Source organism: Vidua chalybeata, chromosome 28, assembly GCF_026979565.1.
Source record: "Vidua chalybeata isolate OUT-0048 chromosome 28, bVidCha1 merged haplotype, whole genome shotgun sequence".
Taxonomy (NCBI): Eukaryota; Metazoa; Chordata; class Aves; order Passeriformes; family Viduidae; genus Vidua; species Vidua chalybeata.
Genome location: NC_071557.1, coordinates 3,614,160 through 3,630,751, shown reverse-complemented (window position 1 = coordinate 3,630,751; position 16,592 = coordinate 3,614,160). Strand labels below are relative to the sequence as shown.

Genomic DNA, 16,592 nt, shown 5'->3' with positions numbered 1-16,592 from the left:
ACCGCTAGAGTCACATGCCCATCCTCACCTACTAGAATGCACTAAGGCCTCTCAAGGCAGAGGTTCCCTGCTTAATTTCAACTTCCAAATGTGCTTCAGTCAGCTGCCAGGGTTTTAGCTCACCCTGGTTTCCTTGAGGGAGCCTGCACTCCCCAGGGATTCAGGATTTTGTCAGAGGAGCAGAGACTCGGTGCCTGTGGAACATCCTCTGGGAGTTTCTTCTGCAAATAGGTGAAACTCCCTTCCCATAAAAACAGGCTTGGAAGGCAGAGGTGACACCCACGCTCCTGGGGTAGAGAGGAATGTGATTTCCTGGAAGGTCTGAAGGTGTGTCGCAGACAAAGGGTGTTTGTGGTGGATTGCAGGGATGTGGATTTGTTGGCAATAGCAGATTGCTTTGTTTGTGAAGAGTGTCCCTGCCACCCCCTTACAGACCCCCAAGTTAATCCCAGTAAAACCTACAGGATGGATTTTTTTATTATTATTATTTTATTCTGACTTCCAAGGAGAGCTGGATGAGGTCCTTAAATCGCTCTCGCTTCCTCTGTTAACTTCATTGCCACGTGGAGCAAAAATATATGTACCACATGTGTGGAGTGTATAAGTCAGCATGTGTTTTACGTATTGGATGTCTGAAATCACATACCAGAGCAGCTGCCATGGGGAGGAAGCTGGCTGCCTTCCTACAGAGCAGTGCACACTCACACCAGCCTTGAAAATGTCCCTAAACCCAGCCAGCCTGGCCATCTCGTGCCACTTTCTGCAGCAGCAGGGATGAAGAGAATGAACCACATTTATTTAACTGTGTGCCAAAGCAAAGCCTCTTCCCTGCCCCTTGCTGTCCCACCCTTGGAGCAAACCCCACTGCAGGGATCTCCTTTCTGCTCAGGCTCTGAGCTATGAAATGTTCCCATGTGGGGATGTGTTCCATATTTACCCAGCTGTCCCAGAAGTGCTGGCTGGGAGCAGGATGTTGCTATGAACTGGTCTCAGAGCCAGCTCACTGCTGGGTTTTACTGGGCACTGACAAACAAGGGCTGTGCTGGGCTCTGTCACCTGGGAGAGCTTTCCTGCCTCTGTGGGGTATTTCAGCATCTGCAAGTGAGGGCTGAGGGTGCTGAGCATTCCTTTTGGGAAAACTCTGTGCCTCTAACGGGTCTGGAATGACAAACTTTAATGACTTCTGCTGCATACTTTAAAATGTCAGTATCAACCTCTCAGAAATAGTTTTGATCACAGGGAATGCTCCATTTTATACCTAGCTTTGGTTTGGTATGTGCATGCTTGCCTGAGAGAAGGAGCCTTATAAGTGTCTATCTAGTTTGGGACCTCACAGGTACAAAATGGGTTCTTGGAAGTTTGATAATTCAGCCCTTGGCCAAAGCAGGCTTTGCTCCCCAGGGAGTCTCTGCTGTGCAGACTGAGCAGCGTCAATGCCCTGCTGCAGTCAGCCTCTCAGAGTGAGCTCTGAGTGGGTGATCATACCAACTGGCCTTTCTGAAGGGCTTAAAAGTGACTCCTGGTGTGGGCCTGCCTGCAATGACTTCACCCCTTCCCATGGGATTGTGCAGTTTGCTCAGATACACCCCAGGCTTTTATCTGCATTAAAGACTCCTGGCCTGTGCTTGGCTTCCAGAGTTTGGTGTCTGCCACTCAGAGGAGCAACAAATCACTGCCTAGCCCTCCAAGCCTGCAGTGATCTGTCACTGTGCCTGACACCCCTGAAAAGAGCTAAAACACACACCCTGAGTCACAATGAGCCATTGGGAAAGGCTTCAGGCTTCCAGTCAGCTGGGGATGTAGCCCCACATAAACTGCACTTGCCAGGATGGTCTGTAGCTGTTTGATGATGTTGGCATACCCAAGTCAGCAAACGTGTGAGGAAAGGGAGCCAGGTGCAAGTCAGCTGAGGTTTGAGAAGGGAATATTTATTTAGGAAGAAATGTATGAAATGTGTGGATATTGCCCTCGGGGATGGTACTGCTGTGCTGCTTTCCCCAGGCACTGGGAGCACTGGGAGCACAACTCTGTGTTCCATATCCTTGAAGAGGCACCCACCCTGTGCAAACACTGGGGTGACTCTTGTTCCCCAGTCTCTGTGCCTGGCTGTGCCCTGCAGGACATGCTGTGTCCATCACCCACCTCTGCAGGACATGCTGTGTCCATCACCCACCTCTGCAGAACCTGCTGTGTCCATCACCCACCTCTGCTGGCTCTCAGGACATCCTGGTGGCTTTGCTCCTGGCTCTGACAGTGCCTGTCAGGACCTGCTGGTGGCTTTGCTCCTGGCTCTGACAGTGCCTGTCAGGACCTGCTGGTGGCTTTGCTCCTGGCTCTGACAGTGCCAGCCAGGACCTGCTGGTGGCTTTGCTCCTGGCTCTGACAGTGCCTGTCAGGACCTGCTGGTGGCTTTGCTCCTAGCTCTGACAGTGCCTGCCTTCCTTGCAGGGAGCAGATCCGCCAGGGCCTGGAGGAGCTGCAGAAGGTGCTGCCAGGAGGGGACACGTACATGCACGAAGGATTTGAGAGGGTAACTGGGGCAGGCTCAGGGCCTGAGCAGGGTCTCTGCTCCTCAGGAGCTGTACAACACAGGGGGCTGGGTGGTAATTCCCTGGTGGGTGAGTGGGACCCTGTCCCTTTGCTGCAGCCAGTACAGGGAGTGTAAGGGCTCCGTGCTGCAGCTCCAGACTCTGCTCCTTCTCTTTATTTCTGCCTTCTGTGGGCAGAGTTGTCTTTTCTCCTTAGGGGCAGGCAGTGGCATTGGGTCCCCGTGGCTCTGTGTCCAGGAGGGGGGGGAAGCTGTCAGTCCTACCTGGGCTGAGTGGGGTGAGGTCACAGCTCACACCTGGGGTGGCCAAGTAACTGCAGACCTTATTGCCTTCTCCTTTTGGGCATGTTTTTCACATATTTTACAAGCTCAGCAGTTTCTCTAAAACTGAGCTCCTGCACTCCCTCCCACATCTGTCCCACGTGGGTATTTGGGAGGGGTTTGAACTGTTGGAAGTGCTGTCCCATCACTGACAAGTGAACACACTGCAGAACCTCAGGTGACCCAGCAGAGCTGTTGGGTTATTTGCAGTTGGAATAGTTGATCTGGAGCTGCTGAGGAATATCTAGCACTGGGCCTATGATGTTTCTCAGGGATGAAAATGGATGGGGTTTTCAGAGAGGAGAATAATGGGAGACAGCTCTGGGCTTGGTTTGGCTGATGAGACCTTGCAGGAATGCAGTCGAAACCCCAGGCAAGAGCCCTGCTCTGTGAATCAGAGGTCAGAAAGCAGAGCTCGTGTGTGAGCTGCAGATGTGACACCCTCACTGCCACTGTCCCTTCCTTTCTGCTGCACAAGACGTTGTTCACAAGGTCCTATTGTTGATTTATTGCTAATAATCTTCTGATCTGATTTCAGGCAAGTGAGCAGATTTACTACGAGAACGTTCACGGTGAGAGGCCTTCTTGATCCACTGAATGTTTTTTTCCTCTTTCTTTTTGATTGATAACTTTAACAGATCTAAAATGCATCTTTGCTGTGGGAAGGGTGGGGGTGGCTTCCTATTCTTGCAGGGATATGGCGCTAGTCAGGGAACTATTCCTGAACTGGGAAACCAACAAGTGGAATGTTAAGGAGCTGGAATTAAAGTGTTTCAGGCCAAAAGGGAGAAGCCAGGCTGGCTGCAGGTGCCCACCCTCACCAAAACTGGTACCTTGCTTTTGCTGGAGGGCTCAGGCAACCATTTCTTCTTCCTTCTGAAACACAAATACGTGGAGAAGCTGTTAAGTAAAAGATTTTTTTAACCAGCAATTATTAAAACCAGCGCTAAGTGCAGGCAACTGGAAAAATATCCTTTCCTTCCCTGTAATTGATGTCAAAACTTTATGGTTTGGAAGGGAAGGCTGCCAAGGTTTAATGATGTTCCTGAAATGTTGCTCAGGAATCTTGAAGATTTTAGGCCCTTTCCCCACCATCTTTGTTGAAATCCCATCTGAGCCTTTTATCACAAGCCCCTCTGGATTTCTTGAACTGACAGCATGAACGAAATCAGGAGCTAACTAGGAACAAATTACACTGGGTGTTTGATGGCTGCAGTCTCCTTCCCTGGTCTGAAATTCCACCAGGGTTATGCCCTTAAGGCAGGATGTTTTCTGAGGTGCTTTAAAAAACACAGCCAAAAGCAGGGACTGAAGAGGTTTGTGTGTTCAGGTTACAGAACTGCCAGTGTCATCATTGCATTGACAGATGGGGAGCTCCACGAAGATCTATTTTTCTACTCTGAGAGGGAGGTAAGTGACTTGCACTTTGTAGTCAGGGAGACAGTGGAATGTCTGGGCTTGCTGCTATGAATGCAGAAGATGAGGAAAACCCTTTTCCCCAGGGAGAAATCTCCACTTTGGTGTTGCAGACACGAATCTAAAGGATAACCACTGAGCAGCAGCCTCTGACTCACCACAGCTGAGACTGGTCAGGGGAAAGGAGAGGGGTTAAAACTTCCAGTTAGAGATAAATATAGAAGAAGGAATTGTTCACAGCTGAAAAGTTTCAGTATTTACTGGATTGCTCTGGGAAATGCTGAATATTCTCACTTTCACTTTTTTTTCCCTCTCACACAAAGTCAGGACTGCAGAAAGAGGGTGGTGGCTTCTGTCACATCAGAAAATCTTTCAGATCACCCAGTCTGACATTTCCACAAATATCTCTGAGACTCCAGCACACATTCTCAACATCCTCATTAACTTAGTGAACTGTACAAAATGTTAAACAGTGGGGTGAGCCCTGAGAGCTCTGCTGCAGTGTGTTCCTTTGGACATCCTCCCTGCAGAGATGAACAGTTGGCACTTGCCAGTCAAACCAGGATGATCTAAACTTGGCAGAGGGTATTTCTGCAGGAGTTTGCTATGGACAGAATTTTTCCTCTCAGTCTGTCCAAAGTGCAGCATTAAATCCAATAACAACAAAAAGAATGGGTTTGTAGAGTAAAACCAGTATTGCTCCAGCAAATGTCCTGAATCTCCAGCTCCCCTCCTTACAGTTCATCTCTTTTTATTTCCCTTCTGAAATAAAAAAAAATCCACAAGAAAAACAAGTTTGCTTTTAGAGGTGAGTGAACAAGCTTGAAAGGTCAGAAGTGTTGTATTTGTTTTGGTTTGGGGAGGAACAGTTTTGGGCTGGTGGAAGGAGATCCTGAACTCGGCACTTACTCTGTGAGTTGTTCCAGTAGTTTGGGTTGAAGCTTCCCAGAGTGAAACTGGAATGATGCTTTTCTGCTCAAAAAGCTCTTTGCTGCTGGACAACTTGCATTGCTGCAGTCTTCCCGTTCAGTCTGACTCACCAGCTTCTCTTCTGGGAAGGAGTTTTCAGTCAGCTCAGGTGTTCTTGTTCTGCTGAAATACCATTAAGTTACTACATTCATACTCAGGCATTTGGAGCAACAGTAAATGCAGCTTCAATGAGGCAGCAGGAAAATCAAACCTGTGGCTGCTCTCCCTTTGGCTCAGGATGCAGTGTAAGCACTGGAGTGATGCAGTTTCAGGTGGAATGGAGCCCCTCTCACCTCCAGGTGTCAGGAGCCCAGGCACACCTGTCTGAAACAGAACAAGGAGGGCAGCAAAACAAAAAACAAAAGCATTTTCGGTTACTGTTACACTGGGATGTGCCCTAAACTAGGAAAGGAAAATTGATTTAGCCTGTCTGACATCTTTGGGGAAGCTGGAGGAGGTAGAAAGGTGAACTAATTAGGTTTTAAAAATCCCTTTACTAAACACCAGCAGATAAAACCTGATTTTACACAATCAAGGAGGAAAACTTTTCAAGTGCCCTTCTGCTAAGCTCCCCCTTTGCTCGTTCTACAGAAAAGGGGTGAATTTATGCTTAGGAGCTCTGGGGAAGCCTCACACAGGCACCATTTATCGCTGGCCAGGGTTTATGTACAAATCACACACAGGACAGGACTGCTGTGGAACGCCTCTCGAGCTGTTTATTTTCCAGCATCACTCTCATCACATGGTTATGACGGTGGGCAGATGCCAGCAGCTCACATCCCAGGCAGCAGCTGAAAAACTCAATATTACAACTCACTTCAAAAGCTTTTTGACCAGTCACACAAAACAAAAGCATATTGACAATAGATTTTTCCAACCACTATAAGCACTCGTACCTTTGGTTAAAACAATGCTCGCTTGTTTTGAATACAATACCTGCTTGTAAGCCTTAAAACACTATGCACAGGGCTCCATTTTTAAGCTTAGAACTTCCTATTATCTCTCCAGATATACTTTTCTGTAGCTTAGGGAGTTATTCTAGACAAGCATTCATACACAGACCATTGTTCTATTTGTCCTTACTTTCTACTTCTTGTATCATTTTTCTGCTGACAAATCTTACAGCTACTGCTTGGCTCTGCTTGCAGTTCTGCTGTCTCTGAGGCCTGCCTGCTGCAGCTTTCCCAAAACCCTGTGATTTTAAGGATTCCCACAGGTCCCAGCCTGTTGGTAACTGTGCTGTGCCTCCTGTCCCGTTGCAGGCAAACCGCTCGCGGGACCTGGGGGCCACCGTGTACTGTGTGGGTGTGAAGGACTTCAACGAGACCCAGGTGAGGAGCCCCAGTCCCTGAGAGCCTGGCAAAGCCTGCCTCACAGCCCTGGGTCCCCTGCTCATGGCTCCTCCAGGGGTTTCCTCTCCTCCTGTTCCTGTCTGAAGTGAGCACCCGGTGTGGCTGGGTCTGGCTGTTGGCTTTGGTCCCTTTCTGTTCCCTTTCTGTTTGACTCAGCCACTCTTCTAATGCTGGGGAAAAGCAGGGGAAGGGCACAGGGAGAACAGCAAACTGTCTGGCCTGAGCTGGAGGCAGGAGGAAGCTGTGGGGATGCTTTTCCCCATAAAACTGAAGCACTGCCATAAAACCCTTCAGCTTCAGTGCAGCTGTTCTTTCAGGAGAAAGCCATGCTGCAGAAAGCAAACAGCTTCATTAGTGAGAAACAGTTCACAGGGTTTTGTCTGACTTCTAGGTTCCTCATTTGAATGTTAGTATGGCCATGAATTCCATTTCACACAGTAGCAGTTGACATTTTTCTAACATGAGTGAAGCACGTGCACAGCCCCACTGCACACGAGCAGAGGCTGGGAGACTTTTTCAGGTTTTTCAGCCTCCAGAAAAGGAGTCAAAGCACGCTTGGTTTAGAACAATCTCCCTTGAATCAAACCCAGAGACTGGTGTAACCCAAAGTAAGTCACAGGAAAAGCAAAGAGGGGATAAAAACGGCACAGAGACCAGACCTGAAGCAGCAGACCCCAGACAGCTGCTCCTTGGAGGCATTGAGATGGTGAAAAAATGAACTGGAATTACCTGGCTGTATCTGAAACCCCAGAATGGATGAGGATTGTGGGGAATGAGCTGAGGGAGCTGTGAACATCCAGCTTTTTTCCAGCAGCCTCTGCAGCCCAGGCAGCAGTGAGCTGCTTCCCTGCCCTCCTGGAACAGCAGGGCAAAGCTGCCCCAGGATGGCTCTGGGTGCCAGGAGCTGGCCAGGGGCAGCCCATGGGGTTTGGGAGGAATCTCTGGCTGCTCTGCTGCCTCCAGGAAGCTGCAGAGAGGCTCTGGTACCTCTGCCAGGGGAGATTTACTGGAACAAACCCTGGCCTTGCAGCACTCCAACTGAGTTTGTTCCAGCAGAGGCAAGGAGAGCTCGTTACTGCTGGTCTGAGCTTAGAGCCCTGCCTTAACCCTTGGTGTGCTCCTGGCAGCTGAAGCTGCAGGCAGGTGATGTCCTGGCTGCCCTGAACTCACCACCTCCTCAGGAAGGCCCCTCCTGCTCATCACAGAGGTTTCTGAATGCTCCTCTGGGACCTTTCAACCTCCACCCAGAAAATATCCCCTGGTGTCTCCCTCACTCCTCTCTGGCTCTCTGATGGCTGAACACAGGCCCAATATCAAACCTCTGTCCTGACAGGAGAGGTGAATCAGGCCTACGGTATCATTTCAAAGAACTGTGGAAGAATTAAGGTTGGAAAAGACCCCCATGATTATGGAGTCCAACTTTTTTTGGGTTCCACCTTTGCCCTAAAGATCGTTAGCCCCTGGGGTACAGAGAAAGCCACACTGTCTTGTCTCCAAGTCCTTTCTGATCCCTGTAAAGGGATTGAGATCCCTGTAAAGGGATCAGAAAAAAAAAAAAAGCCAACCAGGCTGACAAGACAAACATTTTACTGCTTAACAAACCACAATGCAGTGGCAATCCAGAGAGAGCAGTGGAGTATTTGAGGGTTTTACTTGCAAGTGAGTTAATCTGGAGAAGTCTTAATTTGCTGCCTGCTGGCTAATTGATCTCAACCTTTGCGTTTCTGTTCCATTTCCTCTCCCACCATGGCAGCTGGCCCGGATTGCTGACAGCAGAGATCATGTCTTCCCCGTGAACGATGGCTTTGAGGCCCTGCAGGGCATCATAGACTCTGTGAGTACCTCCACCCCTGTGTCTGCACTCCTGGTGTCACCCCGAGGTTTGCTTTTCCTGTGTTCACAAGAACCTGCTGGAAAAGAATTCACTGAACCACTCAGCCCAAGGGAACCAACCTTGGTTTGTACTAAAATGCTGCTTCAAGGTGGGGTTTATCAGTAGGTGCCTAGATTTCCCTGTTCCCAGCTCCTGTAGTGCCTTGGGAAGGCTGAGCTAGAGCAGAGTCACAGAATAAAGCAGGGATTTATTCAAAGGATCTCCTCCATGGATCCACCTTGGGCAGCACAAGAGCCCAGCCAGGGCTGCACCCAAGATGAACCCAAATGGTCACAAAATGAGCCCAAGATGAACCCAAAATGGTCACAAAATGCACAACCAGTCATGAGGTCTGTCACTTTTATAGGTTCTGCTCCGTTTGCATATTGGGGTTAATGTCCAATTCCAGCTTTAGGTTATGCAGTCCCGTCCTCCTTGTTTTCCTCTCTTCATTCCACGTTGTTTGTGCTCTTGGGCCTGAGATTTGGGTGGTTGTCCTTAGTCCCCAGCTAGAGCAGGAATTGTTTTGTCTCCCTACTCTGTGTTACCATCCCCTAACATGCAGCTCAGAGCTGCTCACTAAAGCAGCACAGAACCTTAAAAATACAGCAGTTAGAACTGAAGGCATCGCCTGGCATTTCCTGCAGGGATTGGGTGCAGCATGTGAGAGCTCCGGTGGCTGGGCTGATTTGGGTGCTTCCCCTGGCTCCAAAGGATGGGAAATCCCTCTGGGGCCCTGTGTGTTCCCATTTGGGGTGACAAAACCCAGATGAAAGCTCCAGCGTGGAGCTGGGGAGGGGGCACTCACTGGGGGGGGGGGGGAGCAGGGGGTGCTCAGATTTCTCTGTTTACAGTGGTTACGTGCTCTTTGGACAATGCAATTCCAGCAAAACCCTTCCCTCAGCACAGGCTCAGTTTCCCCCAGTGCTCTCACATGGACATGGAACCCAATCCTGGGTTTATTGGTTTTCCTGGCCCTGGCTGAGCCTGGATCTAGTGCCTCAGCTCTCTTGGACAATCAGGTGTTGCCTGTCATTCCAGAAAGCAGCACAACAACAACAACGCAGCAATGGTTTGCTTGTCAGCCCTGCATTCCCTTTGCAGCTGTTTTTAATGAATTCCAGTCCTGACTCCCCTTGCAGTTGTACTGAGCAGAGTTCCAGCCTCCAGGCAGCCAGGCAAGAGCTGCTCCAGCTGAGTGCTGCAAGATTTCCCAGCTTGGGAAGGAGGGTCATGGGGAAGTGCCGTTGCACAGAGCTGGATCTGTGACCTGAGCACCGCACAGGAGTCCCTGCAGTAGCCTGGGGAGAAGGGAAGAGGTTTTCTGTGTGAAAGGAATGACAGGAGGGCATTAATCACTCCAGAGAATAACAAACAATCTGTAGATTCCTGTTCTAGCTGGAAAATCAGCTGGAAAATCAGCTCTTCCCTACTTTTGTCCCCCTTGCTGAAAGCACCCCTGTGCTGGGAGCATCTGTGGCCACAGGGAATGTTAATGGTGAAAGGGCCCTGGGATCTGGAAACTTCCTTCAGTTCCTGTGCAAGAGTTGGCACAGCAAGGATGCTGAGCCACGAGGAGAGAGGCTGGACCAGGCTGATGTCACAGGGGAAGGGAGGACCCAGTGCTGAGTCTGGATCAGCTCAGGAGATGTGCATACCTGGCTTTGTGTGGCTCTGCAGGAATTTGGGGTGAGCTGCCCTGGCTTTCCCCTCCTGCCTCGTCCTGGGTGGGTCTGTCCTGGCCCTCTGCCCGTGCAGGTGGGCTTGGAAGTCCCTCTGGAACAGGGAAGAGGGTGGGAGCTGGGAGTGGTGGAGTGCAGCTGGACCTGCTGAGCAGAGAAGTTGGAGGTGGTGGGGCTGGGAATGTTCCTGAGCACCTGCCCTTCCTTTTCTGGGGGAGCCAGAGGGGCTGAGCAGCTGCAGGAGATCTGCTCCTGGTGTTCCAGGAGGGACTGACCCCTCCAAGCCCTGGAAAGTGAGAGGAAAATCCAATCCCACACTGAGCTCATGCCTGAATGCACAATTCTTAAAGTGGGTGTTCAGTGCACCATGGGGCATGGTCTTTTCTCTCCCATGAGTTCCAACGTGACTTTTTTATTAGGCAAACCAAGTTTTTTTCTTCCTCATCGTGCAAAGGCCACTGCTAAAACTCCAGCCTCCCCCTGTTAATGACTGAGTGGTTTGAGTTTGTCAGGAGTGAATAATCTGGAGCAGAAGCACATTTGATTGATTGCTGCAGGCTGGGAAACGAATGGAAGGAACTGAATTGTTTTATTGAATTTTCCTTTGCTATGAAAAATTTCTGAAAAATATCACAACCCGCCAATTTAAAGCAAATGAAACTAGCCTTAGAAGAAAACCTGAAATTAACCTAACCTCCTGCCCAGAATGGCTTTGGTAGGAGTGCTGGAGGCAAGGAACATGAGGCAAGGTGACAGTCAGGATGGGATCCTGTCATCACCTTGCTTTGAGGCTGTGACAGGAGCTGACTGAGGAGCAGCTCCTGGGACAGGAAAACTCCTGATCATGTGTGTTCAACCATGGCACCAGCTTGGAGCTCATCTCAGAGCTGGAAGCCCTGGCAAGGGGTCTGAGAGCTGCAGTTGTGATGGATGAGAAATGAAGCAGCACGAAGCAGTCTGCAGGGCTGGCTTGTGTCTGAATGAATGCACAAGTGGTTCATCCTTTCAGGTTAAATTCTGTGTGCTCCTTTTGGGTCATCCTTTCAGGTTTAAATTCTGTGTGCTCCTTTTGGGTCATCCTTTCAGGTTTAATTTCTGTGTGCAAATTCCATACTGGACTTTGCATGTTTACCAGCTGATAACCTCATCTGCACAGTGCTCCTTGCTCATTTTAATGGTGTAGGATCAGCTTTCTGCTACTTTCTTCCCTCAAATGCACCTTTAAGGGATTTATTTTACTTAGCTCATGCAGATATTATTGGACAGGAAACACTCCATAAATAAATGGCTGTTTTCTAATAGGCAACAGACTTTGGCATTCAGTAATTGAGCAGAGCTTGCTAATGAGCACCTGGCATCAGACTGCAGGTCATTACCACTGACACTAATTAGGCAGCAACCTACTATTACACTTCAACATCCTGTTTGCTAATTAGAATTCCCAGATTTGGTGCAAAGGATGTCCTAGGAACCTGCAGCTGATCTGGATGGGTGCTCCTCGTGAGCAGAATATCAAGCAGAAGCTTCCAGCAGCTGCAGAGTTTCACTGCCCTTCTTGCCTTGGTTTCCAAAAATGACCTCGTGGGCCTCACCTGGCAGAGAGGGAAATGGGTCAGGAGATGGCATCACCACCCTGCCGTGGCATCTGCTTCCCTGGGAAGCCAGAGCACCAGGATGAGCTGTACCTCCAGCCCACCACACTGTGCACTCAGAAAATGGCAGATCCCATGCAGTGAAGACTTTGAATCCTTTTTGAATTATTTTTTTAATGAGGAAGAGACATAAAGGGGTTATTTTGGGTGTGGGTTTTTTTTTTTTTTTTGCAATAGTTCTGCCTTTTGCAGTAATTCTGCCTAATGTTCACTTTAAGTTAGGGTGTGTGCTTGGAACATTGGAAACTTAATCTAAATCAAAATAAATATTGCTATTGGCACCGTGAAAGTGTTTTAGGGCAGATTTTATGGTCATGTAAAGGGATTGGACTGGGCTGGGAGAGCTGCATCATCTAATTAAGACACCTGCTATTCCCCCTCTGAGCTGCCTTGCAGCAGGAATGTTTGTAAATAGCCGAGCAGAAGTCATTAATCTCAAATTTAATCATGTGGGGTTTTACTTCATTTAAAAAGCGCTGATTGTATGCTACATTCTCTGTGTTTTTCCTTATCCTGACTATTTTAAATTCTTCTATTTTAAATTCTTCTCAGTTCTGTTCTCAGCTGTTGACTTTCTCTTTTTTTCCACTTGACAGTTCCTGTAAAACCTTGTTCCTGCAAATCTCCTCTCTCCTCACCTCTCAGGCTGCCACCAGCTCAGACCATCCTGCCTCCTTCAGCCCCTTGGTACTTTCAGCCCTGCTTTTGGAGTAAAAATTCTGTTTAAATGTTTGAAAAAGCAAAGCCTGGCTCCATTAGTAGCTTTTACAATTAGGTATTTGAGGCAGGGAGCTGTGACTGTGGAGGAAAAAAAAAATTCTCTTTTCCTTACAGGGTTCATTGTATTGGTCGCTGTTCTTTCCTCACAGATGTTTCAATTTAAAGTTGGGAAAATAGTTTTCATGCTGGATTTGAGTCGCCAAAGGATGCTTGGCTGACATTTGCTTGCCTCTTGGAGCTGAGCTGAGTTTTGCTCGGTGTCCCCTGGTGCAGGGGCTGGAGCTGAGCCCCCCGAGCTCTGCCCAGGCTCAACCCTGGCTGTGCAGGAGGAGCTGGGGCTGCTCTGCAGGGAGGGCAGAGGCTGCTGCTTGCAGGGAATAAATACCAAATAAATCCTCTGCCCTCAGAGCCCAGCCTGAGCCAAGCAAATCACCGCAATCCAGTGCTTAAAGCCAGGGCCAGCCCTCCCAAAGACGCTCTGCTCCGGTTAAGCCTGGCTTAAATGGAGGAGAATCGTCTGTGCTTTTCTCTGAGCAGCCTCGGGGGTGCCCTCAGGTGAGCTCACATAATTCAGGTTAAAACGGAAGTCGCAGCCCCTCGGGTGAGGCTGGAGAAGCGGCTCCGTCGCAATTTCTGGGGTGATTTAGGGCAAAACTGAGAGGTTTCGTTTAAACTTGTGATGTTTGAGTGGAGCTTTGGGCAGGTGTGGCTGCCCAGGGAGGGCAGTGATGCCTCCACAGCCACCCTGCGAGGGGCTGCAGGTCACCAAGAATCTCAGAATTATTGCACAACCCGGGGCACAAAGCCCCGGGGCAGGGGAGAGCCTGGCACCCCTCACCTTGGCACCCCTCACCTTGGCACCCCTCACCTTCCAGCAGCTCAGGGAGGGCAGTGACACCTGCTTGGGTGGTTTAGAGTGGGAAGTCAAGGGCTGGAGCTGTGCCACGGGTGCAAATTGCTCTGATGATTTAAAGGTTTATTTTCATGTCTCTGTGGAAACGAGGCTGAGGTGCTTCACATTTTGTCCCTTTCAGATTTTGAAGAAGTCCTGTATAGAAATCCTGGCAGCAGAGCCCTCCAGTATCTGTGCAGGGGGTAAGTATGAACGAGGCCACGTTCTCCGTGTTGCCTAAAATACAATTTTCAGTCCATCTCTAATTGCTGGAGAGTGCCAGATTCACTAATTACCAGGGGCTAAATATTTCACCTTTTTTTGGGGGGTGAATTTCTTTTTCACCTCAGGGCAGTTTGCATGTGCCCCACTTCTGCCAAGTGATGTCAAATGGGATTTTCATACAGAAAAGGCCTGAATTCAAAAGTTTTGCATAAATGTTCTTCTGTCAAACCAGTCTTTCTTACTTGGCTGTGAAGTAGATGCACTGCACTTAAAAAAGATATTTACATACTCAAGTGATAAACAAGGATGCTTCTAGAACACAGATGGGTTTAAATCATCATTTATAACCATCTTTAACACTTTCTGAGGGCTTTGATCCTTAGTGGGAGGACAGGTCTAGGACCAGCTGTGCCCAGAGAGGAAATGCAGAGGGCTTTAGAAAAACTGCATCAGAATTTGGCCAGGCCTTCACAAGAGGAGCAGTCCTTGGAAAATGCCAGCAGTTATTTGGATCCTCCAAGTTTGGGCAAACAGTCCTTGCTCATGGCCTGCAGGTAGCTTAATCACTTTGGGACTGGTGGAAGTGCCACTGGCTACACCAGTTATGTGCTTTAGTGTCCTTAAAATCCGTGTTTGCAGGCACAGCTGGGACACCTCGAGTGTTCACGTTGCTGTGCACATCCTTGAGGGATGCTGGCAGATTTTCCCTTTTTTGGGTTTTTTTTGGTTTTTTTTTTTTTGTTTTTTTTTTGTTTTGTGTTTTGCTTTGTTTTGCTTTGTTTTGTTTTGTTTTGTTTGCAAGGAGCCAGCCTGAGGGCTCTGTCTTACCTGAGGCCACTCTTGCACTGCTGGCTTGTCCAGGGCACTGCAGGGGTGGATTTCAGCACAGCCATTACTCTGAAATGAATTTCTGGGTAATTTGGCCGTGCAGCGGGCACTGGGCTCTCCAGTCCAGCCCCAAGTGGCCCTGTGATATCTCTGATTTCTGCTCTTTGTACTTGAACCCTCATCCCTCAGAGCCTGGGAATTCTGTGATTTCCCTTGAATATTGAGCAGAGCTCTTGTGCCCTTCCCAAAAGCCGTCCCCAGCACACAAAGGACCTGGAGCAGCTTCCCTGCATGTGCTGGGATGATTTTCAGCTTGGCTGCAAACCAGTGGGGCCTGGAAGGGAGCCCAGATTCCAGAAATGTGCTTTTCCTGACAAGTACAGTGTGCAGGGCCCTGGGGGAGGTGAGGGAAATGGGGGCTGTGAAATGCAAGGGCAAAGAGCTGGCCCTGCACAAAAAGGAGGTTCCTTGTGCTCCTGGGGATGTTAAATCCGGGGTGCTGTCCCTGAGGCTCTGAGGTAACTCCTGGTTTGCCTTGCACAGTTTTGTGCTCAAATCCCCTTCCCCAGCCAGGCTGCAGTGGGGATGAGCTGAGTGCCTCTCCCATAGAGTCCCAGGAGTCGTGGGGCTGCTTCCCTTACAGCTCCCTGGGAAAGGAACACTTAAACTTCCCCAAATTATCTGTCACTAGAAGATTTTTTTTTTGCCTTTTTCATCCAAAACTTTCTGCCATTTGAAATGGACACTTGGGAAGGGCAGAGCTCAGTGTCCCTGAAGCTTCATGTTTCCACTGCAGGCCAGCCCAAGTGTGTCTGTGCTGAATTGTTCCCTGCTGCCAAAAATCCACGTTGAAATTGGGTATGTCAGGAAAATTAATCCACAAATGTCAGAGGTTTATGTCCAAAAAGGAGGCAGAGGAGTCCTTTTTCTTCATTCCAATAAAGGGAGAGGCCACGGGACATTCCCCTGGGGTCTCTCCAAGTTTTGGAGGATGCAGCCTCCTTTTTTATCCTAATTTCCCTTCTCTCTTTCCCCATTGGCTGAGGTACTTGAGGGGTACAGATTTCCCATAATACCTGATACCTGAGGTTTCCTTCTAATGTACAACCCTCCCTTTTAATTTTTCATTCTTATGGAATTCAGGGGTTTTCCCCATTGTTTCTTACATCTTTCAATGTCCAATTTTATTTATCTGCAAGCCTACAGTTTATTTGTAAAAGCAAATAACTTTTCCCCTTCACCAATCAGCGGAATCCTCCCCATTGTTTATTTTATCTCCCAGTGCTGGTTTTATCCCCCAGCAGATCCACAGCCGGTTTGGAAAGACAAATCCCTCATTCCTCTCAGGTGCATTTCTAACAGGTTTTTGACCCAGTTGTGGAACAGCCGATTTTAGCAGCTGAGAGCCTCTCACAGTGAGCATTCCCCGAGCTGCTGTGCCTCAGCACTAACCCCGAGCCTGTTTTGGCAGAGTCCTTCCAGGTGGTGGTCAGGGGGAATGGCTTTCGCCACGCCCGCAACGTGGACCGGGTGCTCTGCAGCTTCAGGATCAACGACACGCTCACCCTCAGTAAGCTCCGGGGTTTTGTTTTCCTTCCTGCCCCTGCATCCTCTCGGCGCTTTGCACCTCCAAACGCCTTGGCTGTGAGAGCTCTGAACGGGCAGGGTGCAGAAGGGATTCCTTTTCAAAAGGGAGATTGCTCAGAGCATCCCTGGCTGGACTGTAATCAGGGGCTCAGTTGTGGTTCTCTCCCCTCACCTGTGCTTTGGGGTGCTCAGAGCATCCTGGCTGTGAGCAGGGGCTCAGGTGTGGTTCTCTCTTCACCTGTGCTTTGGGGTGCTCACAGGGGGATCAGGTGTGGTTTTCCCCTCACCTGTGTTTTGGGGTGCTCAGAGCATCACTCAGAGCTGTGAGCAGGGGGTTCAGGTGTGTTTTCCCCTCACCTGTGTTTTGGGGTGCCCTGCTCCTGCAGCTCTGCCTGTGGAGCTGTGCTGAGCAGGGGATTCCTAACCTGGGATTTGCTCAGAAAATGCCTGATTGCTCTGGAGGCAGCCCTGCCCCTGCTCAGGGTAAATTGAATGCATTAATTACCTCTGGGAAGTGGAGCTCTAAA

General features: G+C 49.3%; 1 protein-coding gene across 1 annotated transcript in view; it reads left to right on the top strand.

The window, feature by feature from the left end:
* Positions 1–16,592, top strand: part of ANTXR1 (ANTXR cell adhesion molecule 1) — a 66,106-nt gene that overhangs the window by 8,470 nt on the left and 41,044 nt on the right. The window contains 7 exon segments of the mRNA XM_053966350.1: positions 2,449–2,530; positions 3,408–3,441; positions 4,200–4,279; positions 6,517–6,585; positions 8,360–8,440; positions 13,568–13,628; positions 15,950–16,048. Of these exon segments, the coding sequence (XP_053822325.1) occupies positions 2,449–2,530; positions 3,408–3,441; positions 4,200–4,279; positions 6,517–6,585; positions 8,360–8,440; positions 13,568–13,628; positions 15,950–16,048 (506 nt within the window).